This window comes from Pocillopora damicornis, chromosome 11 (genome assembly GCF_964200805.1).
Source record: "Pocillopora damicornis chromosome 11, jaPocDami1.2, whole genome shotgun sequence".
NCBI classification, from domain to species: Eukaryota; Metazoa; Cnidaria; class Anthozoa; order Scleractinia; family Pocilloporidae; genus Pocillopora; species Pocillopora damicornis.
Window position 1 is genome coordinate 1067501 of NC_142680.1, and position 26874 is coordinate 1094374.

The window sequence follows — 26874 nt, forward strand, 5'->3', positions numbered from 1 at the left end:
TTTCTCGCCATGTAGGCACTTTTGCAGTAAGTCATCCTCACTTAGTCTAACATTCAGGCTTAAGCTTGGTAATAACTGTGCTTGATATTCCAGAAAAAGTCTGGTACATTTGGTTGTGAGGCTTACACTGTTTACATCCTTGGCTTAGGAGCCTCCACACAACCATTATGTGACAAGTAGTGCATCATTTTGCTATTTGTCGCTAATAACTAAATTTTAAGAACTACATCAAAAGTATTCAAAGACTTAAAGTAACAATCTAATTGACAATATCTCTTCTCTTATTTAGCTTTATTTAGTTACTTTTGGTTTTAAATGAAAGTAAAGATAAGTATTGTCAAATGCCTTAAGAAAGCAAGCTCCACAGTTTAGCACCACTTAAAAGAAAAAAGTTTTTGAGGTATTTTGTCTTTTTACCACTTTTCAGGCAGAGGCAACTAACAGAAGAGTAAATTAACCCTTCTCCACACTGATATGATGACATCCAGTGTCAATGTCAAAGTTACCTTAGTATCCCGAATAACTATCAGCTCTATACCACCTTTTCATTAGACATTTGATGGATTTTATTGGCTTATGCTGTTTGAGAGAAGTGTACCCCTTACACTTGATCCTTGCCTCTTCCACTGCCTGCCTTCTATTGAGTTATAACCGTGTGACAAATTGGCTGTTAAGCTTGTTAGCAATAGCCTGAGTTGGTAAAGTGTATCTACCTCAGCAGAATCACAAGCTGGTATCTAAGAGCTATTATTCAAACGTAAATATATATTTATATAGAGGAGTCTGCTTCTTGGCATCACCTTTGCAAATTCAGGTATGCCTGAGATGTAACAATCTTTCCAATACTATGTAAGTGATGACAAATAATGGATGTTCCTGGCAGTTATCAACCCAGAAAAAGTCAAGTCAATTACCTTGCTAAGATGTGATTTCTTTTCCACTTGGACTTAATACTGCAGATCTGATTGTTTCGCAAACAGTTTAAGTCAGCATGCAGTTGTTAACAAGGAGAAAATAATCCACTGGGAACATTTTAACTCAGGAAGTTCCCGTACATTGTGAAGTGCTTCTGTCCATTAAAGTAAAAGTTACATTGCCATTATCCACCTCCTCTTTTTTTACCCTTGATGGTGTTTCTCAAATCAATTTTGTCATTATCTGGCTGCTGAAGTAGCTTTGTCCTTTTCATTTTTCAAATCCTTTAATGTCAGTCAAAACTACCTTCCAGAGTAGGAGTTTCCAACAAAATAATTTGGTGCTTGTTGGCCAGTGTACCTTGCACTCTGTACTTGCAACTGATCCTATTGAACGAACCAAAACCACCCTTTGGAACTCCACCATGGTACACGCAGCTGCATCGGGAGGTCATACAGCCGTAATACGAGCTCTTCTGAAAAGGAACGCTTCGTTTCGAGAAGTAAATGGTGTTAACTTGACAGCCATCCAGCTCGCAGCACAAAATGGACATTTAGATGCAGATCATCTTTGTCTTCAATATGCAGCTCACGCCGGCCATACAGACGTTGTTAAATTCCTGATGAAGATCGGTATACTGGACACCTGCATGCGATGTGATGGAACATTTTACTGGCTTGGAAACAAAGTCCGATATCAGGCAGGGCCTAGTTATAACTTCAAAGACTCCGATGGGTACATTTTGGCAGACGATAATTACAGAATTAAATGCCAAAGTGCACTTCATTTAGCAGTCGCCGAAAAACATACAGAGGTTGTTAAATTACTACTTTCCGTGGAAGATAAGACAATCCATTGCAAGGACTTCACAGGCCGAACTCCTCTTCATGAAGCGATAAGACAAAATCATGTGGAGATATCAGAGCTTCTTATAAGAAGTGGTGCAAGAGTTTCTCAAAAATGTATGCGCTTTCAAAATTTATCCTCTGTTTGCAACAACTTAGAGAAGTGTAATCAGCTGAGAACATTTTTGAATAAAAGAGAGCTAGAAGAATACGAAAGGGATCTGTGCCATTGTGGCACCACACCCTTTCTACTTGCAGCAAGATACGGTTATATTGAGGTCGCGTCCCTGCTTTTGCGGTATGGTGCAAAGTGTGACGATAAGGATTGCCAAGGGGCCACGGTTCTTCACATTGCTGCATGTCATGGGCATTACGATTTAATTAGATGGCTCATCTCTCAACGAACTTCTCTTCATCTTAACATAAAAAGTAAAAACCTCTCTACACCGCTTCATAGCAGCGCCATTTGTAAAATCAACCGGGACATCAAACCTCTGTTAGACATGGGTGCGAACATCTATAAAACTGATGAAAACGGAATGACGCCTCTGCATTATACTGTCATAAATGCATATGAAACCGATTCGATTGTATTATTTCGAAGAGTGATCGCGAACGGTTCGTTGTTTACCACAGTTCTGGGGTCAAAGGGTGATATTACGGTGACACGTAATTCTGATGTCATTTATAGGACTTTGCCGTTAAACTTTCAGTGTTCAAAGCTTATAGATATTATAGAATCATCAAATAATTCGTACATAAATGCGATGGATATAAATGGAAGAACAGCCTTGCATCTCGCAGCAAAAAATGGAGAGGAGTGTTGTGTCATACGGCTACTTGAAAAACGCGCAAAAGCAGATTTATATGACCTTCAAGGGAAAACCCCTCTAGACTTTGCTACGGCGTTTTCTACCGAAGTGCACGAGTGTAGCTGGTGCGACAACATGGATGATTTAGACATAATTCTGGCCGTAAACCAAAGGTATCACGACTCATTAGTTAGGATTCTCCTCTCAAGAGAAAAAACACATATATTGCGCCACGCCTTTGAGGTACACAAGCTAGTAATTGCTTACCTTATACCTTCGAAGGGCCTTAGTCTACGCTGTAAAGATGCGCAAGGTCGAACACCACTGTTAGCTCGCGTTCAGAGTGGTGGCAAGTGACTGGACGTAATCTTGGAACTATTTGATGCACCCATTCACATCGACTGTGGGAAGCCATTTAACACGTCCGAATTCCACCTGCTGGCATTTAGAAAGCCGACAGGCCCGTAAGAAAATCTTCTGGAGTACCACACCTGTGATAACTTTACTTTTTCCCGTTATGAAAGCGATAAAGGCCCCTCCCTTAGGATCCCGTGTCATAGACGAGTGTCGTGATGCAGAGGGATACACAGCGTTACATAGAGCTGCTCAAGGTGGCAATCAGCTTGTACTGAAGACACTTCTCTAGTTAGGCGCTGATCCTTCCATTTTGACTTCTAAGGGTAATAGCGCTTTGGAAATCACCATTGTGTGTGCAAGGATAAGCCCGTTCCCATCAAATAATCGTAGACGAATTGCCGAGGAATCGGCTGATCTTTTGCTTCAAGCTTCGAAACAATTTGATGTTGGATGCAACATATGAAGGTGGCTTGCGAAAGATCCTATTGCAGTTTTCAGATTCCTTTTAGAAAATACATATCAATGGTAGAATTCAAGTTTCTTCCCTTTTTCTTACCACTTGTAATGAAATAAATATACTTGCAGCTTACGTTCTCTTTGATTTTCCTGTTTACTTTACGGTCATAATTTGCAATTTTTTATGTTTTATTATAAAACCCCATCTCGTGTCAAAACACTAAAGCAATGTCATCACGTCAAAACGTATCCTATTGAGTTTCACTCAGTTTAACACGTGAGTTGAGTGGTGGCAGCGATAAGAGTTGAACCCAAGCCTCAGAAGAGATTTTTTCCTAAACCAGTGCCCTAGACCACACGGTCATGATACCTGTCGAAGAGCAAAAGTTAGCAGTACCGCAAAACTAAATCTTTCGATGCAGTCACAAAAGAATATAATTCGTTTATTATATTACATGGAGGGCGTTCGAGAAGGCGATGAGACGAATGCTCCATGAATAATAAAATTTCGCATTGAGTTTGTAGACGATGACAATAACTTACTCGAGGAGCATTTGAATCCTTCATCTTGGTTTTGTTACAGTGACAGTGTTCGAGTAAGAACCTGCAAATTGTCGTCAAATTCGGATTTGAATGAAAGGAAATACAGCTTTCCTATCTCACCGCTGAATGGTTTTTATCAGAAAATGATTGAATCTTAATTAACAACAACAATCTTAATAACACGGAAATCAAACTCTGCACGATGTTCCTTTGAAGTCTTATAATATCAACTTTCAGTTATCTTTAAATATTGTACAATATTAACGCAAAACATCAAGTTATCGTCAGTGAAGAGCCTTGACATGTAATTTCCTTTTATTACAAGAAATCTACTGGAAAGATTCCTCCCAGTGCAGAGCAGCCACACTCTGTTTCACTATCTTCGAGAAACCACTGCAAAATAGAGAAAAGCACGTGAGAAGCCCGACCCGAAAATTTTAAATTTAGCGTCAGGAAATAAGCTTGAGCAAAAGCTTTGGCAATAAATTAAAGAGTTAAAGAGATTTACTACTTAGAGCGTCTTAGTGATGTCTATAGTTTTAAAAGTTGAAAAGGCTCTGTCTTCATATTCAACCATTGCTGTTAAAAGGGTTCAACTGTGCGAGTCGATTCGACTTTTCTGGCGATGAAACACAAATCTAACATGAAGAATGTCATACTTTGACGCAGTGAGGGTTAAGATTCAACATAAAGAACTTAATAAATTTTCTCTAACCACGAACGCGTCATATGGTTAAAATCTGTTTTACAAAGTCAGAGAGCCAAAAGAAAAAAAAAATTTGATGAGAACCAGGCAACAATGGGCAACTATATTAGTAAGCCTAACACACTGACTAACAAGGAAAATTTGTTCATAAGAAAAACAAGGTATTTAGTGGGTCCTGTAGAACCTTACAACAGTGCCTCTTCGATGATAAAATTTGTTTTCGTTTTTCTTCCCCACACAAATTTACCCACTTTTCCGATTCTAAGATTGTTGTCTGTTGATGGTCCTGTATTTACAATTTGACACACTGTGCTGAACATTTTATCTGTTATTATGTTGGGTGTTGGTCCTGAAAGGAGCCATCCAAATTTATAGCCATCAAACATTCATCTCTTGATTTCTTGGTTTCCTGGTATGAATTGGGCTTAGTGGTCATTTCCTATGATGATGTCTATGTTGTGATTGATTTTCTCTTCTACAGAATCAGCAACACTGAGGGTCTTAAATTCAGGGGGGAGTTCCGTAAGTTGTATGGGGTTTGAAAGTGGTGTGCAGATTATTGGCTGACTAAAGCCATTATCTTAATGTTCTCGTTTACCATGTTTAAAGTCAATGTTACCACCTCCTACGTCTTTTCAGTACTTTTGGTTGTTCCAAAAGTGGTTATGTCTATTGTCTCATTCTGGATTGGGTTTAATTGCAGTTTATTTCTCAAGTCTTGTGTAATGAATGTTTTCTGTGATCCTGTATCGATGATGATGCGTGCTTGATGTCATGTTGTAGAGCCGCTTGCTGTAATGATGGCAGTTTGCAGTAGCACATTTGTGTGAGTGGTAGCCATAGTTGCTAGAGTTGTTGATGTAGGCCAAATGTCTTTGCTGTTTTGTGTTGGGTTTTCTTGTTTTTCAGTCGGTTTTTTGTTTGAATCTTGACTTGGTTGGCGTGGTTCACAAATTGAAGTATGGTGTTTTAATCTGCAATTAAGGCATCTTCCTCTTGAGTGGCATTGGTATTTTGTGCGGCCTGAGCGGAAGCAATTGAAACATCTCTTTTGTTGATTTAGTTTCATTTTCCTCTGCTTTATTGTTTTCACTCTATCACAGTTGTGGCAGTGTTTACTGTCACAGTATATGCATGGTTTTAAATCCGGTTATTCATAGATGTTGAGAGGTTTTTGTAGAGTAAAGTACCAGCAGTAGATACGAGAATGTTGTCTGTAGCCGACACTGATGGAGTGGTATCCTGAGCTAATTGGCCATACTTTACTGCAGGTCATTTAATGAACTAAATGTTGTTGGGTTAGCCCTGAAAATTATGCATTGTTAATCGTTTGACAGTTTTTTGAGAAGTATGTGAATTAACAAGCTTCCATAGCAGTCTGTTTGCATTCCATTTAGGGGTAGTGAGTTTTGAGAGTGATTCCATATGTGCATTAATTAGAACTTGTTTTCTTCCAAAACGTTCTTGCAGCATTCTAATTGCTGTATTGTAGTTTTGTGACATGATTGGTAATCCCAAGATTGTGCATGCTGAATCTCCAGTTATCATGCACTTTAGATAATTCATCTTGTTGATGTTATGTAGATCGGATTCTAGTGCACTGCATTATTAAAGCTATCCCAAAATGTTAACCATTCCAGGGTATTGCCATGATATGGTTGGATTTGTAATTTCAGGGGGTTGATGTGAGGTCTAAATGTTGGTTTGCTTTCTGCCATGTTTGTGTAAGGGAGTGGACTCATCGGTAGTTGTCTCCCTGCAATAAATTCTGAGATCTGGAGGTTCACTGACATTTGATCCGACTGACCAAATTTGACCAATTGTTTTTCATCTAACAGACTTGACTGTACAATGAAAGTGAAGTAATTAGTCACTTAGTTATTGTGACATAACATAAGTGATTGGTGGGCTATAGATGTTCATGACACAGCTTTCCCTATTGTCTAATTTGTTTGTACTCCTAAACTCATGTTGCATAGGGCATGTAATGAATTTCAACTGCCTTAAATTTGGGCTGGAAATTTCAAAATAACATTGTGAACTTCATGATGAACATCACACCTATAATGCATTCCTGGTAATAAATATATGAAGGACATAAAACCCTTATCCTCAGGATAAAAACTCTTCACATGCAATCTCCAGGGGCCAAATGTTGAAATTTTCCCGATTTTTCTCAGTATTTGTGTAGGTAATATTATAAGTACATGCATGAAACTAGCATCAGGGAACTTTATTGTCACACAATGACACCCAGTTGGGTTTCAGATAACTTCAGGCAGGTTTACTATAAGAATAATGGCAAGTACTAGAACAGTGCACTATTACATTATGGATGCACTTGGGACATTTGCATAACACTCAGAGCTGTACTAGGTCTTGGCCAACTCTTCCGCTTTTTTAGTGCTTAGGACAGTAACCTGCAGATATAGATGGTATATGCTCCGCCTTTTACCATTTGTTTAATCTTAGCCTTTGCAATTACTTTTTTTTATTCATATCACTACAATGTTTGCACAAGTAGCGTTAACGTTAAGGGAAATTTCATCTTTATTAATGTTAATCACACAATCATATTGTACTTACAACTCCTCATCTTTGCAGCAGACGCCCAAGTGCTATCTGACATGAGTTACTGGAATCTCAAGGCTCCAGTGAATACAAGCAACCTTTGGAACATCCCCAGAATCCTGTTTGACAAACACATTACATGTAGTAGTCAAGCTGATATGAGATTGTCGCCCACAAAAGTGTTTCAAAAGTTACAAACAAGTGGCTCTTTTGTCAAGAGAATGAATCCCTTGAACATTTAGAGATAACATTTTAAAGTTTAAAGTACGTTTCATGAAATACGAAGGTGGTGCCAGAATTTGTAAAGGAAGTGGGAAAAATGAATATTTTGAAAAGCCTCTTCAGATATGCAGATCAAGTCATAGGCGTTGTGCAAGCCACCCACACTAGTACAATAAGTAGCACATTAACATCTAAGGGTGAAAACAAAAGGAAAAAGACAGAATGACATACAACTAAACAATTTAAAAAGTAGCCAGCAAAAGCTGTTAAATTAGTTACAAACAAACAGGGTCTTGCAATTCTCATAACATGTAGGAACAATAAGATTACAAAACTCTGGTTTTGGGAGCAAAATATTTCTTGAAATTGAATTCATAAACATATTTGTACATGGCCTGAATTTTGGTATTAGCTACAATCAGGGTTCTCAGTAGAATTTTGTACAGCCGTTGCTTTGGTAGTTACAGGCGTAACCCTAATATACACGCCCTTTGGGCGTGTAACTTGGGCCCATAGGGCCCAAGCTGCTAGGGGGGTCCGGGGGCATGCTCCCCCGGGAAATTTTTTATTTAAGATGCTCAGAAATGCTTTTTCCTTCATTTTGGGGGCATATTTTCTCACTTTCTCCAAACAAGTTTAAGTACATTTTGTAATCTGTTCAGTGGCTTTGAACTACGGAAAGTTGAAATTATCTCTTATCAAACTGAAAACTACACTGCAATATTCAATGAAATATTAACCTGCAATAACAATGCTTTGCTTTCTGAGTTAATGGCATTCATTTTATACAAAAATAATTATTAGGTAACCAGTCCTCTCCAAATGGGGGCACCCACTTACAAAAACTAATTCTCAAGGCCACACTGACCCAGTAACTGCTATATATCTAAATGAGAAAGAGTATAAGATAGCGCAAATATTTGTTAATGAATGAATCGGCCATGTTTTTGCACGTGGAAAGACGACATCTGCGAGAGGCCTGGGTTCAAATTTACAAATTCAATATGGCGGCCATATTCAACGTTGCGGAGACGTGAAGCGATTGTTCGGTTATTCTATGGTCTGAAAAAAGGCTATTCACTTTGACAACTAAAACCGAAGAAAGGTACATTGCGAAAGCAACTAACAGTCAATAGTTTACCCAGCAATTTACTCAAAAAGCCGTTCTTTTATTTGCATTTGATAGACGAATTGATCTACTGGTTGAAGCACTTTGACAGCCGTAACACTTACCTGTGACACCCGTGACAGGTGTTACGGGTTACGGGTTCAACTGAGAACCCTGGTGTAGTGTCTAAAAATGAAGAAGTATGCCACAAAAGGCAGCCACGAAGGCGAACAACAACAGTACACACAGTACACGTTTCTTTAATAATCTTCCCGCGCTCACACCTTCCCGGATGTATACTTTTACATAAACAACCGCTGTCCTAGTATACTACATTCCCTCTCTTTCTTCGCTCAGATGGTTGACCTCGAAAGACAGAAACACAACAAACTTCCACTTTGTTTAGATACCGTAAAAGTTCAATTCGATTCCAAATGTTCAAGACAAAAATCACGCTAAACATAAACATAGCCGTGGCCGTTCAGCTTATAAAACAACGTTTCAATGTCACTCATGTAATAACAACGAACAGTAATATGAAAATGCCAATGTCACTAGTTTCAGTACAGAACGTAGTCACTCAGAGCCTTTGGACGGCTCGTAATTCTGCCGGATCTTCTCACATGCGGCTCAGCTGTAGGTACAGTAGAAGGTACATCTTCTGGTGGTGATTCAGCCATTGGTACTTGATCCTCTGCCACAGGTGGCGTCTCAAATGACTTAGGTTCAGTCCGTGGTTTAGCGTCCTGTTGTGGCGTTTCCTGTTCTTCTGGATCTGGCATATTAAAGGACTTAATATGCTGAAGGCTGCGTTTGTACTGGACACCTTGAGGCGATCGCAACACCACCTGGTCCCCATAACGAGATATCACCTGATATGGTTCCTTCTCATAGCAAGGTGACAGCTTATTTTCTTTCTTCTTCTCAAGCAGAACACTGTCTCCTTCTTTCACATTTCGATCTCTGGCATGGAACTTCTTGTCCACATAGTCCTTGTTAAACTGCTTTCTCTGATTGTCCCGATCACGAACGGCTTGGTCGCTCACTTCTAGCTCCTCCTCTTCAACGTTGACTAGCTCAGGCATTTTAGTTGTTAGCTTTCTCCTAAACAATAACTCGGCGGGACTCTTTCCTGTGGTTGAATGTGGCGTGGACCTGTACGCCAAAAGAAACCTGTTTAGCTCCTCTCTCCAATTCTGTCCTTCTGCATGGGCTGCTCTCATGGACTTAAGAAGCGACCTGTTTTGCCTCTCTACCTCGCCATTAGCTCTTGGCCATAGAGGTGTTGTGTAACGGTGTTCAATCCCCATTTCATTCAGGTAATCTTCTACTTCTTTGGATACAAGATTTGAGCCATTGTCGGTACGCAGACCTTTAGGCAACCCATGTCTTGCAAATTGGGCATCCAAGCAATGAATGATGGTTTTGCTGGAAGTTGTTCGGATAACATCAACTTCTATCCACCGGCTGTAATAATCAACGAGAACTAACAAGTGTTCTCCAGAAGGTAACGGACCCATTAGATCCACAGCTACTTCTTCCCATGGTTTGTTGGGTAACGGTGTTGACTTCAATGGTGGGGGTGGAACGTTCTTTGTAACCATCTGGCACCCGTAACACTCTGCACATCTTTTCTCGGCATCACGATCCATAGCAGGCCACCAGACTTTTGTTCTAAGTCTCTCCTTTGTCTTTGTGACTCCTTGGTGCCCCTCGTGTGCCAAACTAACGACTCTCTTGCGAAGTGCTTGGGGTATAACAATTCTTGTCCCCCGGAGAATTACATGGCCAATAAAAGTCAACTCATTGCGCACTGGCAAATACTGCTTTGGGGCATTGTCCCATTTCCCTTCGATGAGACAATTTCTGAGTGCTTGCAACTCAGAGTCTTGTGCTGAGACTTGTTCAATCTCTTTGATTCTCAATGCAGCGGGGACAGCATGTAGAGCTATCGCGCGTACATATCCATCATCTTCCGCGGAATTGTCTGACGCCGGTATCTTCGTCAGTCGGGAAAGGGCATCTGCGATGTTTTTTCTTGAAGGCACATAGCAAACTTGATAGTTGTACGGTTGTAAACGCAGAACCCAGCGCTCTATTCTGGCTGAAGGTTTAGACTTCCTGGAATAGATGACTTTAAGTGCTTCATGGTCTGTCACCAGATCAAACTGTGGAAGCCCGTACAAGTAGAGGTGGAAGCGTTCACAAGCCCAGACTAAGGCTAGTGCTTCCTTTTCTGTCTGACTATAACGACGCTCCACTTGACTCAAACTACGACTAGCATAACAGATGGCACGGCTTTCCCCATTCTTTTCTTGCACCAGCACGGCGCCAAGTCCAACAGGACTTGCATCAGCAATAACACGGGTGGGTGTGTCCTTATCGAAGTAAGCTAGGACTGGTGCACTTGCAACTTGACTCTTCAATCTCTGAAACGACTGCTCCTGCTCCTTGCCCCAAACGAACGGTTCCCCTTTTCTTGCAAGTTTTCTGAGGGGATCAGCAGTGGTAGCAAAATCGGGTATAAACCTGGCACTGAATCCAACGAGCCCCAAGAAGCTACGGACTTCTGAGGGTGTCTGAGGCTGACTTGCCTCTGCAACTGCTCTGACTTTTTCCTCCGTTGGGCCGATGCCATGCTTACTCAGCAAAAGACCCATGAATACCACTTTAGTCATTCGGAAAGTGCATTTTTCAGCATTCAAAGTCAGCTGCTTCTCACTAAGACGTTGCAACACACTGTGTAAGTTCTTATCATGTTCTTCAGTGTCTCGACCATGAACGATAAGATCATCTGCTATGTTTGACACCCCTTGTAGACCTGCCATTGACTGGGTGATGATATGCTGGTACTTCTCTGGTGCGGCATTTACACCGAAACTCAAACGTTTGTAGCGGAATATACCATCATGGGTGGCAAAAGCAGTGATATCCCTTGAATCAGGATCCAGCTCAATTTGGTGAAAACCCCACCTTAAATCTAACTTCGAGAAAACACCACTCCCATTAAGACTTTCAAGGACTTCATCTATGGTTGGTATGGGCAATCTTTCCCGAATAATGGCCTCGTTGGCTCTCCGCATGTCGACACACAACCTTATGTCCCCGGACGGTTTAGGAGCAACAACGACTGGGCTTACCCACACCGTAGGCCCCTCGACTTTCTCAATTATGTCCTTTTCAAGGAGTTCGTTAACCTTGGCAGTTACTTTGTCCTTTACAGAAAAAGGTACTCGTCGCATTTTTTGAACGACTGGAGTTACACTGGGGTCAATGTGTAGCTTCAACTGATAATCTTTAAGCTTTCCAATTCCCTGGAATACACTGGGGTATTTTGCTTTGAGTCCTCCCACGAAGGTACCATCAACAGTGTTACAGTCTCCTGTCCCAAGAGTTCCCGAGAGATCCACACGAAGGATTCCAAGATCTGTGGCGGACGAATATCCCAGCAAACAACGCCCGGATTCAACAACAATGAAATCTGCCACAACCTTTGCTTTGGGTACGGAAACTTCTGTCTGAAACTGGCCCTCAATTTTAAGCTCTCGACCCCCATAAGCATACAATCTCTTCAGACAAGGTTTTAATTCAATCTTGAGCCCCTGATACTTAAGTTCCTGCAGTTTATCTTTACTAATGAGGTTACTTGCAGAACCTGAATCAATCAACACATCTCTGCTGATTCCACCAATCTTCACTGAGATAACGGGTTCAGAGGAATTTGACATAGCACATGTCTGTTCTTCTGTAGTAAAAGCAAAACTGTCATCCTCACCTGACTCGTTACAATGACCCTCAACATGATTTGCCTGTCTCCCCTTACCATGACGCTGCTGTCTGCCTCCCCGTTGTTGGTTGTTACCTTGTTTTCCAGGCTTCGAGTTCCTTCCCCCTTTGCAACAGCTGGCATAATGACCATATTTACCACACTTGCTGCACTTGCGACCTCGGGCGGGACAATTTGTACTTTGGGCAAAATGACCTTCTTTACCACAGTTGAAACAAACGCTTTTCCCTTTGTCTCCACGCCCAGGACGTTCTTCAACTGCATGAGTACCTGCTCCAGGTTCTTGGCTTGGCATGACCATTTGACCTGCCTGCTCGTGTGAGGCTTCCCACTTTCGAACTTTATCCATTGCTGCTTGCAGAGTAATATTAACGACTTCCAATAGCTTCTTCTTTAGCTCAACATTAGGCAACTTTTCAATCAATTGATCCCGTAAATTTTCTTCCAAAGTTAGACCAAAATTACAATGACGAGCTTATTTACGTAAACGAACCATGAACTTATCGGCGGTCTCTCCCTTTGTCGGCGTAAGTTGACGAAAGACATGACGCTCGTACGGTACATTGTCCTCGGCTCGAAAATGAGCATCCAACTTTCGCAGACACACCACATACTCATTATCCTCGTTAGCATTCAGTGGTCCAGGATCTGGAATATCTTCGTAAATATCTTGTACTTCCATACCTGCTAAATGAAGTAACTGAGCTGTTTTCCGAGAAGGATTCGTAATTCCCTTGCCATCGATGTAATACTGATACGATCGTTTCCACTGTCGCCATCGTTCCGCGACCTGAGAGGAAGACCCTGTTAAATCTAGAGGTGGAAGCGCCCTTTCTACTGAATTCGCCATCCTCGTCGCCAATTTGTAGTGTCTAAAAATGAAGAAGTATGCCACAAAAGGCAGCCACGAAGGCGAACAACAACAGTACACACAGTACACGTTTCTTTAATAATCTTCCCGCGCTCACACCTTCCTGGATGTATACTTTTACATAAACAACCGCTGTCCTAGTATACTACACCTGGCTACAATTCTATATTTGAACACTGTTGATAAACAGTTTCTCAGGTTCTGCCCTACTGTAAATAGGCAGTCTTACCATCTTCTTTAGCCTTCTTGAAAAGTTTCATCTTCTTTCTTCTCTATAATTTCTTCTAGAAGATCTGGCGATACCCCAACTCAGGTTAATTAAGGCCTGGGTCACCCTGCCTTTAACCCATATTTTTCACAAAATTGAGAATAACTTAGCTATTTTGCAAGGGATTTTCCTCATACTTGGCAGAAATGTGTATCACTACCATCTCTTTCGGACTGTATTGTGGCAGCGTAATATGATACTCTCAACAGCCAAAAACAGTTAATTTAGGCGCCAAATTCGTTGGTTGCTTTCTTGAGCAAATTCCCACCACTAAACACAAGGCAAATCAAAATGCAGTTATCGCTATGAATATTTGAAACATTTTTCATTGTTTTCCCACTTGGAATGGCTGCCAAAAAAAAAGAGAGATGTGCTAGGCAGATTAAATCAAGTTTTGTCTCTGCGAAGCTGCTTCCTCTATCATGGTTTTCGCCCGAAAACATCTTAGCCTTTACCTGGTTCCAACCGCTTTCAACAAAAGTAATCCCATAGGTTCCTATTTATTTGGAAAAAAGACAAATTAAAACTGTTTAAGAGGTGGGAATTTTGAAAATTCGCAGTCACTTATTCAACTTAGTGTCCACCATTTTGACACGCGAGTGTTCAGAAGCAATAATTTAACGGCTGATACACTACCAAATACTACTTGGAGTAATCTTAGAAGTAATACAGGCAAACTTTGTATACTTTTGATGATCTTTATTTCTTTTTCTCGTTTTCTGAGGTCGATTGCATCTCTGTAAATCCAGAGTTAGATCGCCTTTGATAGTTATAATAAAACACAAGAACTTCTTGTGTTTGAACCAGCTTCTCGTCTCTTAACTTGCAAATTTGGGCGGTAAGAATAAAGAATGTTTGCAATTTTATCCCAAGTAGTATCATATAACGAGACTGAATTACAATTTTGGCGCAAAACTTGAAAGTTATTGCGAGATATGCACACTGATTCCTTGAAGCTCTTCACTCTACCACTCAATAACGAGCTAAGTGTATTCGTGTGAAACGAAAATGTTTGTCATTTTTTAATTGTGGATTTGCAAGAGTTGCTGTAAAGGAGAGCTTTCATAAGGTTGGAAGTGCTTCCATAAGGTTGGAAGTGCTTCAGTTAAAACTGACCCTAGTGTAAAGTGGAACAACTATCTTGCAGCGTTCGAGGGTGACAGTCAAGAAGTCTTTGCGGTCGAACGTTCCACCTACGTCAAGAAATCCAAAGCAATTTGCAGCTCTTTCCGAAAGATGAACTTATAATCTCACTTGGTTGTAAACTTTAAAGCAGGTTGCATTAACCATTGGCGTCGAGTGTGTCCTCATGCACCCGGAAATAGAACCACTCTGAAAATCCAGTGCACCCTCATGCACCCTGTTAGATATGACTAGTTTTCATTGGCTGTAGCTAAGAAACCTTATTCCCCTGGGTATTTGTGCAGGGGACAAAGAATGCGCCTTCACAACACAAGGGTTCTTGAACACAAGGTTTAATAATCGAGAGTTGCACACTCAGCATATTTTCTTAACAACACAACAGGATCGGAATTGGAGTCTCATCTTTGGCTAACAAGCTTCACCTCGCAAGTAAAAACCTACAAAACAAACACTTAATCACTGTTGGAACGGGATTTGGAAATACACGAGCTCCTAAGACTCACCATACGATGAGAAACTCCCGGCGACTAGCGCGTTACAAAGCACATGGTTTCTTTCTCGCTACACGACGACACTGAGACGCGCTCACTAAGCATGCTGGGAGTATAATTACAAAGATGGAATGGAACGGACTTAGGAAAACGAAATTGTTCTCTTGTTGAGGATTGGCCTCGATAGTATTGAAATGTATCTGAACGTGACCTGCATAACCTAGTGTCAAGGTTACCATTCTGCAATTAGTGTGTGGTTTTTAGCAAATTTTAGAAAATAGTGTTCAGTATTTTAGTATGGCTTCTCGCAGATTTGACAATGCTTCACCTTCTTCCGGTGAAAAAGAAGAAATCTTTCCTGGCCTTTCTCTCTCAAAGTGGCTGAAATTTGACAGGAATGGCAGAGAAGGCTACAAGAAAACTCTCTGCGAGATGTTGATCGAGAAACCAAGGAGATCTATGATTTCGGTGAGAGTGAAGGGGGAACAAACTCCGATGTTGAAATTTTTGCTAGCAATGAAGAGGAAGAAGATGAAGAAGAAGAAGATAGCAACAACCAAGATATCCCTTCAGCTGGGGTTCGATGGTTAAACACATTGGGTGAAATTGACATCGAAGAGTTTACCATTCCTCATGGCCTAACTAAAGATCTCGGCCATGGTGTAACATCAAAAGATTTCCTCAATCTTTCATTGACAATGATTACTCAGATGAGGTTGTGCAATGCATGCACCTTTCACTGCACGAAAAAACGGATTTACAACTGTAGCAAATTCATAGTAAATAAAAAGTAAATACCACATTTGATAGACTTTGTTCATATTTGCTCAGATGCAATTTTTTTAATTGCATCATATTTGCACGCAAAGCAAAGATGGTAAATACCGCATTTACTTAATGTTCACATACCATAGCAAATGTAAAGAAAAGCTGCACATTTGCGACTTTTCTGTTGCAGCAAAGGCGAGTTAAATTGTTAAATTTGCTGTGCGAAATGATGGATTTACATGTGTAGCAAATACTATCTTTGAACTGCTTTGATCGTACTTGCACGTAAGTCAAGCTTTGTGTTTGGACCACAATTACAAGTAAAGCAAAGACGTTGAGTATTGCCTTTACTCCATATTTACATTGACAGCAAATACAAAACAAAAGAAATGTTTCCTTGGCTTTGATGACCTTTGCACAAAAAGTAAACTTCATGTTTGCAGATATTTGCATAGCGTAGCTAATGCGGAAAAAATTCAACTTTACTGCGGCAGTAAATACAAGGTAAATGAATAAATTTACTGCACGAAAGGACGGATTTGCATGGATGCCAAAGACCATATTTGCCTCGCTTTGGTCATGTTTGCGGCGAAGTCAAATGTCATGTTTGACATTTGTGTGCAATGAAAGCATCGCAGGCAAAATTCTAAATTTGCTTATTCTTTACATATCCTGTAAAAATACGTGTAAGTGAACATATGCCAAAAATTTGTTGTGGCAAAGATACACGTTTACGCCTTATTTGTTCCATGTACAAACACAATCAAATATATCATTTTTGAACAGTTTTGCTCATTAAGGCAGAAGTAAACGTTAACACATATTTGCTCAACGGGGTGGAATCAGAGAGAAATAAGAAACGAAACAAAATGCAATTATTTCCAGCACTATGCAAATGTTTACTACATTATAAAATAAAAATTAGATCCAAGTCATATTGTTACATGGTAAACAGCTTGCACTTGTAACAATTTGAAAAAGTACTAAGGTATGTAAATAGTAACTAGTCGCTTATAGAATTGTAAATAGTAACGAATAGCATGTAAATAGTAACTGAAAACTCCTATGTCGACATAGATACTCTAAGTAATAAGATGAAAGATTAATTACTGACTGTTATTATGTTTAGTCTGTAGTTTTCCCATTTACATATTATCCTAATACCTAGATGTTTGTAAGCATGAATTTTAATGTCTACATGTTGTAATTGTATGTAAATATTTATTGTATAAAATTGTGTAAAATTATCTGTCTACAGTCTGGCTTGCCACGATTAGCTCTTCACTATTTGCAAGCCAGCCTAGTAATAACCATCTAATGTGAACAAATAAAACTTGAAACTTGAACTTGAAACGAATCATAATCAAGAATGCCTACACCTACATACAATGCTTTTGATTTGTTAATTGGTCTGTCTCTGATCACCTTGGAATTAATAAATATTATAAATATCTTGAAATACAAGTCAAATATTGGCACATTGTAAACAGCTTATTAAGAATGCCTGAAACACCTAATGCTCTTGATTTGTCAACAGGTCATCACCAAGGAATCAATAAATATTATAAATATCTTCAAATACTATTCAAATATTGTTACATGGTAAAAATTAAGCTACACAATTTGAAACAATAAGCCTGCCTAAAAATACCTAAAACATGAAGTGCTTTCAATTTGTTAACTGGTCTTCAAAAATTTTGTACTAGATAAGATAAGTCATAGCATGGCTGATGTAATTCTCCCATTTTGCAATTCATGAGTCAGTTCAATGTAAATTTGAAAAATTAAGGACAGTAGAACAGCTTCAATTAGCTTTTAGATGAAGCTGTCACACATAACAAGAAATGACAGCATTCAATCAATTAGACATACATGTAGCTTTTAGGAAAATATGTGAAGACTAAGTTGCTACCACATAGAAACAGCACCCTTCATTGAACTGAATTTTCATTTCAAAACCTGAGTTCCTGTACATGTATTTTAGTACAGGGATAAAATTATTTGTACATGTATATTGCTTGATCATGAATTGCAAAAGTCTTCTATATCAAGGCCAAATAATTAACATTTCATTCTCCTTTCTCCAAAATTACTTCCTTTTAAGTTGATTTTGTTTCCTTAGCCAAAAATGCAGAAAAAATACCAATGAATAAGGAGGTGATTTACATGCGAAATTTCAGCCATATTAGGGGGCTGGAATTTTGTTGTGATTACATGACCAAATGTAGATCTTTTCTCCTTTGCAACTGCCAGCTTCAGTGATTTCGTTACATTGAAAAAACAATCACTACATATGTCCAAGGTCCCATTTCAGCCTGGGCTGAAATTCCATTCCAATTACACGGGCTTTTTGGAGCTTTTTCATCCTCGCATCCTGGGCTGAAATCTCAGCCCCTTCTAACTAAGCTGAAAGTCGCCATGTAATCACCCCCTTAGAAATAAGGTTACATGTACAAAAGGAGGGCAGACAGTACCAATTATGCCAGTGCAAAGGGATCAGCATCATCAGGAGCAAGGCAGCTCGAGATTATGCCTGTACGACGCCTTTCCACTAACATATTAGCACCTTTTGCACTCCTTCTGCGTGTTGACTTTCGGTCAAGACTGTGCATGACCTGAGTTAGTGCAGGACTCCGCCACTGAAGTGAGCTTACACAAAAAACTTTCTTCTTTGGCCTCTCTGAGTCTGAGCTTTCATAGCCATTCTCACTGTTCGACTCGCCCTCCTCAGATTCTGACATGGAGTGTTCCGATGACATATAGTCTGTGGTCATGAACTTCATGTACTGATCGTTGTCTTCTGCAGCCAAAGATGTAGAAAGGTTGAGAGCTTTCACTCTCTGGTTCTTTTTCTGTATTAAAATAAATTGATCAAAATTGTTCACAATTACACTAAATATGTAAGTCACAAATAGACAAGGTTTGGGTTGAAATTAGCTTATTGATTCTACCCAGCAGAGCTCTTACAGATACTGGGTCTTGTTTAAAGCATTGCTATGGTATTCAACAGCAGAAAAACTCAAAACAGCTTGAATTTTGAATATTATTTACCCTATTTAGACGGCTTCAGGCTCTCTGTTGCTTTAATACATCCTGAGCTGCATTTCTTGATTTGTTTACCTCTTGTCGTCTCTTAGTTTGGAAATTTACACGCATAGCAGCTAAAAAAGAGTAATGTTGTCTTGTTGAAACACGGTAAAGGGTAATTTGCTTTAAATTTTTAACCATTTTAACACTTATTATTAGGTTTATGTTCTTAATTTATAGTGTACTTTTACTTTTCAGAAGGCCACAAGTTTGTCAGTATTCTCATATACTGTTGTGTTACCCTCTTAACATAAAACCTCTTAATTACTAAACATTTTGATATATAACTTGTGTATCTAAAAGCTGCATGTGAGTGCAATGAACTGTTTACAACCAAAATCGGAAGAGGAAGGACTGTGGGTGCAGTTTATTATCCTCTTAACCAATCCAGTGGGTACCGGTAAGCAATTATGCTGTGGTTTTAATGTTTATTTGGTTTTAAAATATTTAAATTATTTTGATTTTCATTCTCCTTTGTCTCAGATTCTAGATTATGGTAATCAACATCAATAATGGAAATAAAAATTAAACTGGTTTGATTAAAAAAATTTGTAAACCAAGGAAACAGATCAAGGTAGTGGTCAGGATGAGACTCAAATCAAAGCAACAACACTTGTTACAAAACATTTGATACATTAATTTTACAAGAAAGAAGAAAAAAGGTGAATTTACCTTTTATTGTAACAACTGGTGTTTCGTGGTCAGTACTCTGCACTCCAGCCGAAATTTGCTGATTTACAACCTTGTTTTCAGGTCCATTGAAGCTAGGAGATTAAATATAATTGTTTAAGCATAGTTTAAAATTCCAGCTGTAACCACTTCCACTTGGGGTTCTGCACAGGAAGAGAGGCAGTTACATTAGGTACTAAACCATTAATTAGAAAGTGTATGCAGCTTTCAGACCTTCAGGGCTGTAAATTAGGGCTGGGGGGCAAGAGATTTTACCCAGCTGTTATGCATTTATCTGTGGCTTCTCTGATAGAAAAAACAATATCAATAACATCAGAAACTGCATGGTGCATCCTTACTGTGTACAGTTTCAGTGTTAATAGCACACACATTGAAAATGGTCTTTTACTTTATGTACCAGAGGCAAGTCATCATCATCAAGTCCCACTGGATCTCCCTGCCATCATCTCGGCCAACAAGGCTTTGGTAAACTTCCCTAACATTGGCCTGTGGAATCCAAAATATATGTATAAAAATATATATATCATATGAAACCACCAACTGGGCATAACATTAAAGCTGGTTAAAAGGATGTTATAAGAACTAGAATAAACTAGGGTTTTTCACATTTCTGATCGAGTAGCTAGCAGTAAGATCATCTTAAAGCAACTATTTAGTCCCGGAACTTGTAAACAATGTGCTTAAAAAATACACCTCACCTGGCGCCTTCTTTTCCCACCCATTTTGGCTTTGCTCTTCAAAAGGTCTTCGAGAAGGATGGTAAGAGAACTAGAATAAGCTAGGGTTTTCCGCGTCTCTGATCGTGTAGCTAGCAGTGAGATCATTTTAATACAACTATTTAGTCCCGAAACTTGTAAACAATAAGCTTAAAAACTTGGGCTCACATGGGGCGTAAATGTGTGGCCAAGGCTGCGGATGCAGGGTCTTTTGAGGGGCCTTTAAGTAGCTGAGTGATTTCCCCGGACTGGACTCTGTAGAAGTAGGTGAAGCGATTTGGCCGCCTTTTAGCTTGGCAAGCTGTAGCTGCAACTCGAGCTTCTTGATCTCGAGCTCTTGGGATTCTTTTTGCAGCTGAAGAGCTACTAGCAAGCTGCCGGCCAGGGGGCGGTGTTTGTTTTGCGTCCTGTCCTGTGAACGGAACTTGTGGAGTCGCTTGAGGAAGAGAAGGATCGTCCACAGGCCTTCGTTTTGGGACTGCGCCGGGATCGATCGGCGATTTCGAATCGTTGCGATGTTTTTCGGCGTGTTGGGACGGTGACGAGTCTAGCAGTTCTCGAGAGGCCTTGAACAATAAACTCTCATCGATGGAAGGCAATGTCTCCCATTCGTAATCCGTGCTGAGATGGCGCTGACTGTTGGGTGTGGTCCGGGACGATAAAGCCATAGTTAGAGAAGCGAAAAAAAGGCGAGTAACGAAAAGATAAAGCAGACTTGAAAACTGGAAAAGCGAACTCTAACACTAACCTAGCAGACACAACTAGCTATCTAACAGCGTGGAGACGCGAACATGATACTCTTATTGAGCCATCCCTGTTATTAATTAACCTCTATGAAATTCTTGTACACGCTACCATTGATTCCTAGATTCCTTACAAACGATTCCTTGTGAACAATGCCTTGATAATGCAATGGGAACGTAATAGTGATGTAACTGATGCGACTGGCGACAATGTGATATAACTGGTGCGATGCGGTAAAGAAAACTAAAAGAAAAACAGAAAACCTATTATTACGAATACCGGTCACTTCGCAAACGTGTCACTTCGCAAACTGTCACTTCGCAAACGTCCTTTGTCACTTCGCAAACGCATCCAAGTCGATTCGCAAACGTCTTCGAATTATTTTTAAAAAGGTTGATATAACTTCATATTATGTTTCTTTACAATCTTTTATCGAAGAAAGTTATAAAATTAAGAAGTAATGTAGTAAGTTTTATCAGGGTGAAAGCTTACTTTTGCCATTTTGGAAGCTCGGCAGGCATCCAACTTCTTGGAATCTTTTCAATAAATCTTATCTAACTCAGTGTCTCGAAGTGTCTCAATGTCTAGCTTGCTTTTTCATTATTTTCTATCCTTCTTATTGATGTCTTATCGTTACTGTGATCTCACATCAGATGATGACTTTCCTTACTCATGTGAATATAGTCATCGGGAGATCGGTACGTTTCGTTCGATGAAACGATTTCTTATCGATCGATCGCATACCGTTCACTTCGCGAACGTAGTCGCGATCCCAGTCGATTTGCAGACGTGTTCAAATTATTTATAAAAAGGTTGATTTAACTTCGAAAGATGTTTTTTTATCATCTTTTATCGGAGAAAATAGCAATGATTAGCATTAATCCGTTTACTTTCCCGTTTGGAAGCTCATGCCGGCATTCAAGTCACATGTAATTAATACTTCTTGGAATATTTGCGATAAATCTTAGCTAAACGGTTTCAGCGAAACTCGGTTTGCTTTCTCATGTACACCAAACAATGCATTTAGCTCGAAACTCTCGAAACTATGTCAATATTGTCACTGGAACTGCACTGGAACTCATATTTCGCCCATTTATCTGGTAAGTATTCGTTGTAGTATTTTAGTACTAAATAATTGAAACTGACTCCGGATTTGCTAACTCACATGCACTTGAAAAATAATAGTCACTACTTGTATACGAAAGAGGCAACGAGACTTGCTACCAAATATTTTATTTATAGAAATGCTTACATCACTAGGAGTAAATAAAAATAAGTCTTACAAAATAATTTTTTTATATTTCTAATTACAGCAATTTTATTTTTAAAATTAGTAATATTTACATGTAAAATTGATATGTATAGATGAATTAATGTTTGTAACTTAATTGATATGCAAATAAGCTACGATATTTTTCTAACATGTAAATGAATAACATAAATTCAAGTGATTTAAGTTAATCATAAAATATATACCATTTCATCTAGTGTAATGAAATTTGTTGGAAATGAATATATCAAAAATTAATCGTGCCTTGGCCCATTGATCTTGGAAATTGCCCTTAAAAGTTCCCTCCCTGTCCTCTCCCTCTTCTCATACTTCTCCCACTCAGCAAAAATCCTCCCCTGTAAAACCCTATATTTCCTCCTTTGCCCCCTACTTAATTTATTATCAGAAACTAGCTTCTTTAGTATTGACACCAAGAATGCCTCTTGGTGTAATAATTCTATTAGCATGTAAAGTGGCAGGTCGGATTTGCCGCTGGCACGTCTGTTGATGGCATTGTGCCAGCCTTCCACGTCATTATTTGTTCGGGTGGGCTAGCTGTAGACGCACCAGCTTCGTGGCTTGAAGAGTGGGTTCTTGATCCACTGGGCTTTTATGTACTTAACTAATTCCATCATTTGGGGGATGGTGCCTTCTTCTGCTGTTTTGTAAAGGGTCTTGAATTGAGACTTGATTTCTTTTATAGGAAGGAATGGCAATGCTAGTAGTTTCCATCATCTTTTTGGTACTGTGCCGCAAGCCCGATCTCCTGTACCTATCAAGCAAGACAGAAATTAATGATTAACACACACATGTATTAATGTAACTAAAATGTACTTTAATACCGCTTCATAGAGTTAAGTAAATATAACATATCTGTGAAATATTATTATTCATGACATTTCTCTTGTTTTATCAAGACCTTTCTTACCTTTCTCCACACAGCTTGTGTCCAGCGGAAGGCACATCCTTGGATTGTCACATCAGGAAGTACCCCCTGGATAGCCTGCCACAGAACTTGCTCGAAGTCGACAGTTACTTTCCGGACTGTCGGCTTCATGGGTAAGCTGTTGATGATGAATTGCAGGACCTACAACAGATAAATCCAGATAGTTAAAGTGGGTACATAATACGTTGAATATAATGAAGCAAAACCACGCAACTTGTAGATGTAAAACGCTGTTTATTCAGTGAACATTTCGGTCTTTCAGCCTTGTGTTTATACACATACAAGACAGTACAGTAGTTTCTATATATTATATACTGATATCATACGTTTTTATAGTCCTTTTTTCGTCGGCCTGACATCAGTGCAAATACCAGGGGAACTTGTTTAGTGGATTCACCAGATGTCACAAAGGCGTTTATTGTGAACAGCTGGGAAAAGGGACGACGCACAAGCTTGAACGTGGCATCCATATACCATGTCTTGGCTTTGGTCTGTGTCTCCAATTGTTCTCTGGTGGCAAATATTAGGTGGCGTCTCTCAAGAACCTACAAAAAGAAATGATAACATGAATCATATATAACATAAATGATTTCACTTGTATGCACAATATGTATGTAAGTATGTACTTGTTCTATATAACTAACATTAAACAAAATATAACTGTTTAACATAGAGAAACCAGTACATACTTTGATGTCATCCTGTAAGAAGTCATTTGGGATACAGTCTGCCTGCACCTCAAAAGTTAAATCTTTGGGGTCTTTTGGCCGCATTTTCTGTCGAAGCCTATTTGCTGCACGGGCCATGTGACAGTGCTTTGGTAGGGATGGACATGGTCTTTGTGGATTTAGCTCTCTAATAAGTACCTGTTGGTTTAAAATATTATACATTAAACATTTTCCAATTGCACGTAGGGTGGATAAAGGTGTCCTCTTCATAGGTCTCCTACATAAAGTTCTGATACTTCCATACATAAAAATAGGGTAAATAGGGTAGATTCTGATTGATTTACCTCTTACAATTTTGGAGGCAGGCATGAGCTTTTCCTCTAATGCTTTTTTCTTTATGGCGGCAACTATCTTTATTTTTGCTGCCTTGTCAGATTCAGCATTGTGGTTGTGTTGTTGGCTGCAAATGGTGAAGTTGCCATTTCGCTGAACTACACCAGCGCGGCACTTGTTGTCTTTATTTGGGCGATGTGTGCACTGCCAGTAGGTGGCGTAGGACCTTTTGGATGCAATGTTGTATGAATACCCACGGCTGTCCACCAGTTGCTGGTTTTGGCGTCTTGATCCCCCCTCAATAACCTGGAAGGTTATCAAGGCTGGGTCAGTTGCTGGGACTGGAGCTGGTTGAGGCATTGGGTCAGCCATCACAGATTCCTCATGTATCACGGGTGCTGACTCAGCTGCAAAATAACAGAATAGCACTAAGTAAAAATAGCAAACAATATAATGAAGCAGTACAATCTAACTTATAATTACTAATACTAATCTGCCATGGTGTACTGTTTTCAAAGGTCCATGTGAGTAACATTATTGATATACTAAGTTTATAATAATTATGACTCACTCTCGGATTCATCATCACCGGAAAACTCATCCTCTGATTCCACTTGATCGGAAGACCCCTCTATGGCCAGCTCATCTGGTGTCCCTGCTGAATTTTGATAATATTGTAACACATGAATAACTCATTATAGTGTTTTGAATTGTCCATACATACATCATTTGTATTATTCTTCAACAGTATTCATATATTGTTTAAATAATTATTACTAACCATGGCTAACTAAGGAAGTAACTATCCCATTTACTAAGTAACTATCTAACTAAGTTACTAAGTAAGTAACTATCTCAATAAAGTATGGAACTATCTAATTAGGTCACTAAGTAACTAGCCCATTAACTATGTAACTATCTAGTTAGCTAAGTAACTATCTAACTGGTAAGTTACTAAGTAATTAATTAATAACCAGTAAGTTAGTACGTAACTATAACCTAAATATTTATCAATGATCTATATTTCTTACCTGCCATAATTTCATCTTCAGACAGGCCATTATTGATCATTGTGTCCATTGGGTCTGGAAATGAACAGCATAATTTCGTTAATGGCAAACTATAATATATTCTAACACAACATTAACCCATTCCTATTCACTGCATTATCTAAAACTCAAGCCGGTCATTTACTTTACTTTACGATTCTCCTTTTCTCAGGTTTGAAGAAAATACCATGGCTGTATTTAGCTCTCGAATTGGGTTCAAGGACTGAAAATATACCTTTTGAGCCCTTGGGTTGAGCTATGGCTTTGACCAAAGTCGACTCAGGTTACTTCAATTTTAGGCAATTTTTTTCAACCTTTGGCAATTTGTCAATACTAAGTTAATTCCATCCAGACCTCTCTATTATATAATGTTCATGTCGTGTAAGACTTCATCATTCTTGTTGTTTTTGGAAGGAAGACCAAGGAATCAGCTAAGAAGGACATACAAAGGCAAAATTAGAAAAGGTAGCAATTTTTCCCAAGCTGTAAAGAAACAATTTCTGTACAACCTCCTTTTCTGCCACATTCCATTTCGTCATCGGAAGGAACATGGTGCACGGCCACGCACTGCTTAGTTACGTGTTTTCAAATGTTTCAGTATACTATAATTATAATATCGAAAGGCTGCCTGGGTAAGTCTGAATAAAAATATCTTCCAACTCGAGACGCATGCGTGGAGCTGACGAGGTGGGTACTAAGGCAGGGGTAGTACTTCAGGTTTCCAACAAAAAAACAAGAACCATTTTCAGGACTAGACAGGCCATTTTGAAGGCACTAGACAGGAGTGTCGAAACGTTGGGTCTATGAATTGTAACTTCTTTGGTTACATTCATTAAATCTGCAAACCAGTGTAACGTCAAATTATGTCTCATTTTCAGGACGTTTTCTTTGTCGGTTACTGAGCGGTAAATACTTAAAAATCAGCAACCCAAAAATGCCCACCAACTTCATGAGTCGCTCTGTATTTTAGTACTTTCTGCATTACGCTGAAGTTTGATCGCCAGCAGAAAGTTTGAGTGAAATAGCGTCCGTTGTTAGAGCGCAATGAACGTGAAGGTCTACATCTAAAAAGGGGCTACTGTTAATCGTGTTCAGTACCTGCCAAACGAAGATATAACCTCATAAAAAATTAAACATAAGATTAATTAGCATAAAAGTTCCAGTTCTTAATCATGGGGATGGCAAATGGTATAATCTGAGACTCCAGAAATGCTGACACCCTTGTTTGGAACATTGCAATTCAATATCATAACTGTTGTTCTTCCTAGATATGACAGTTAGGTATCTGTAATTTATTACAGCAGGAGCCCATTACTCCTGATTACAACAAATTATCGCGTTACAGTTACCACGGCCTCTTTTTGCGTTCTCTTTTGAGATATATTAACTATTGCATAAAAATATTTTCCTAAGACAACGATCCTACAATTACTTTCGTCGCTCACAATGATAATGCCGAGCTAATCTTTCTCTCCCCAGACCTTTAGCTATGAGAGCAAGTCCTAAAC

The 26874-nt window shown here is 39.3% G+C and overlaps 1 protein-coding gene, 1 long non-coding RNA gene and 1 pseudogene across 2 annotated transcripts in view; 2 read left to right on the forward strand and 1 right to left on the reverse strand.

Moving 5' to 3' along the window:
- LOC113683431 (transient receptor potential cation channel subfamily A member 1-like) overlaps positions 1 to 3728 on the forward strand; it is a 3984-nt gene extending 256 nt beyond the window's left edge. The window contains exon 1 of the mRNA XM_089188241.1: positions 1 to 3728. This exon is cut by the window's left edge and continues 256 nt beyond it. Coding sequence (XP_089044367.1) covers positions 1205 to 2929 — 1725 coding nt within the window. The 5' untranslated portion in view covers positions 1 to 1204 and the 3' untranslated portion in view covers positions 2930 to 3728.
- LOC113685255 (uncharacterized) overlaps positions 1 to 7827 on the forward strand; it is a 27967-nt gene extending 20140 nt beyond the window's left edge. The window contains exon 4 of the long non-coding RNA XR_016181315.1: positions 7239 to 7827. This is a non-coding gene — a long non-coding RNA (uncharacterized LOC113685255). The remainder of the gene's footprint in view (positions 1 to 7238) is intronic.
- A 10513-nt stretch (positions 7828 to 18340) lies between these two features.
- On the reverse strand, positions 18341 to 20464 carry LOC149036987 (uncharacterized; annotated as a pseudogene).
- Positions 20465 to 26874: the final 6410 nt, after the last annotated feature.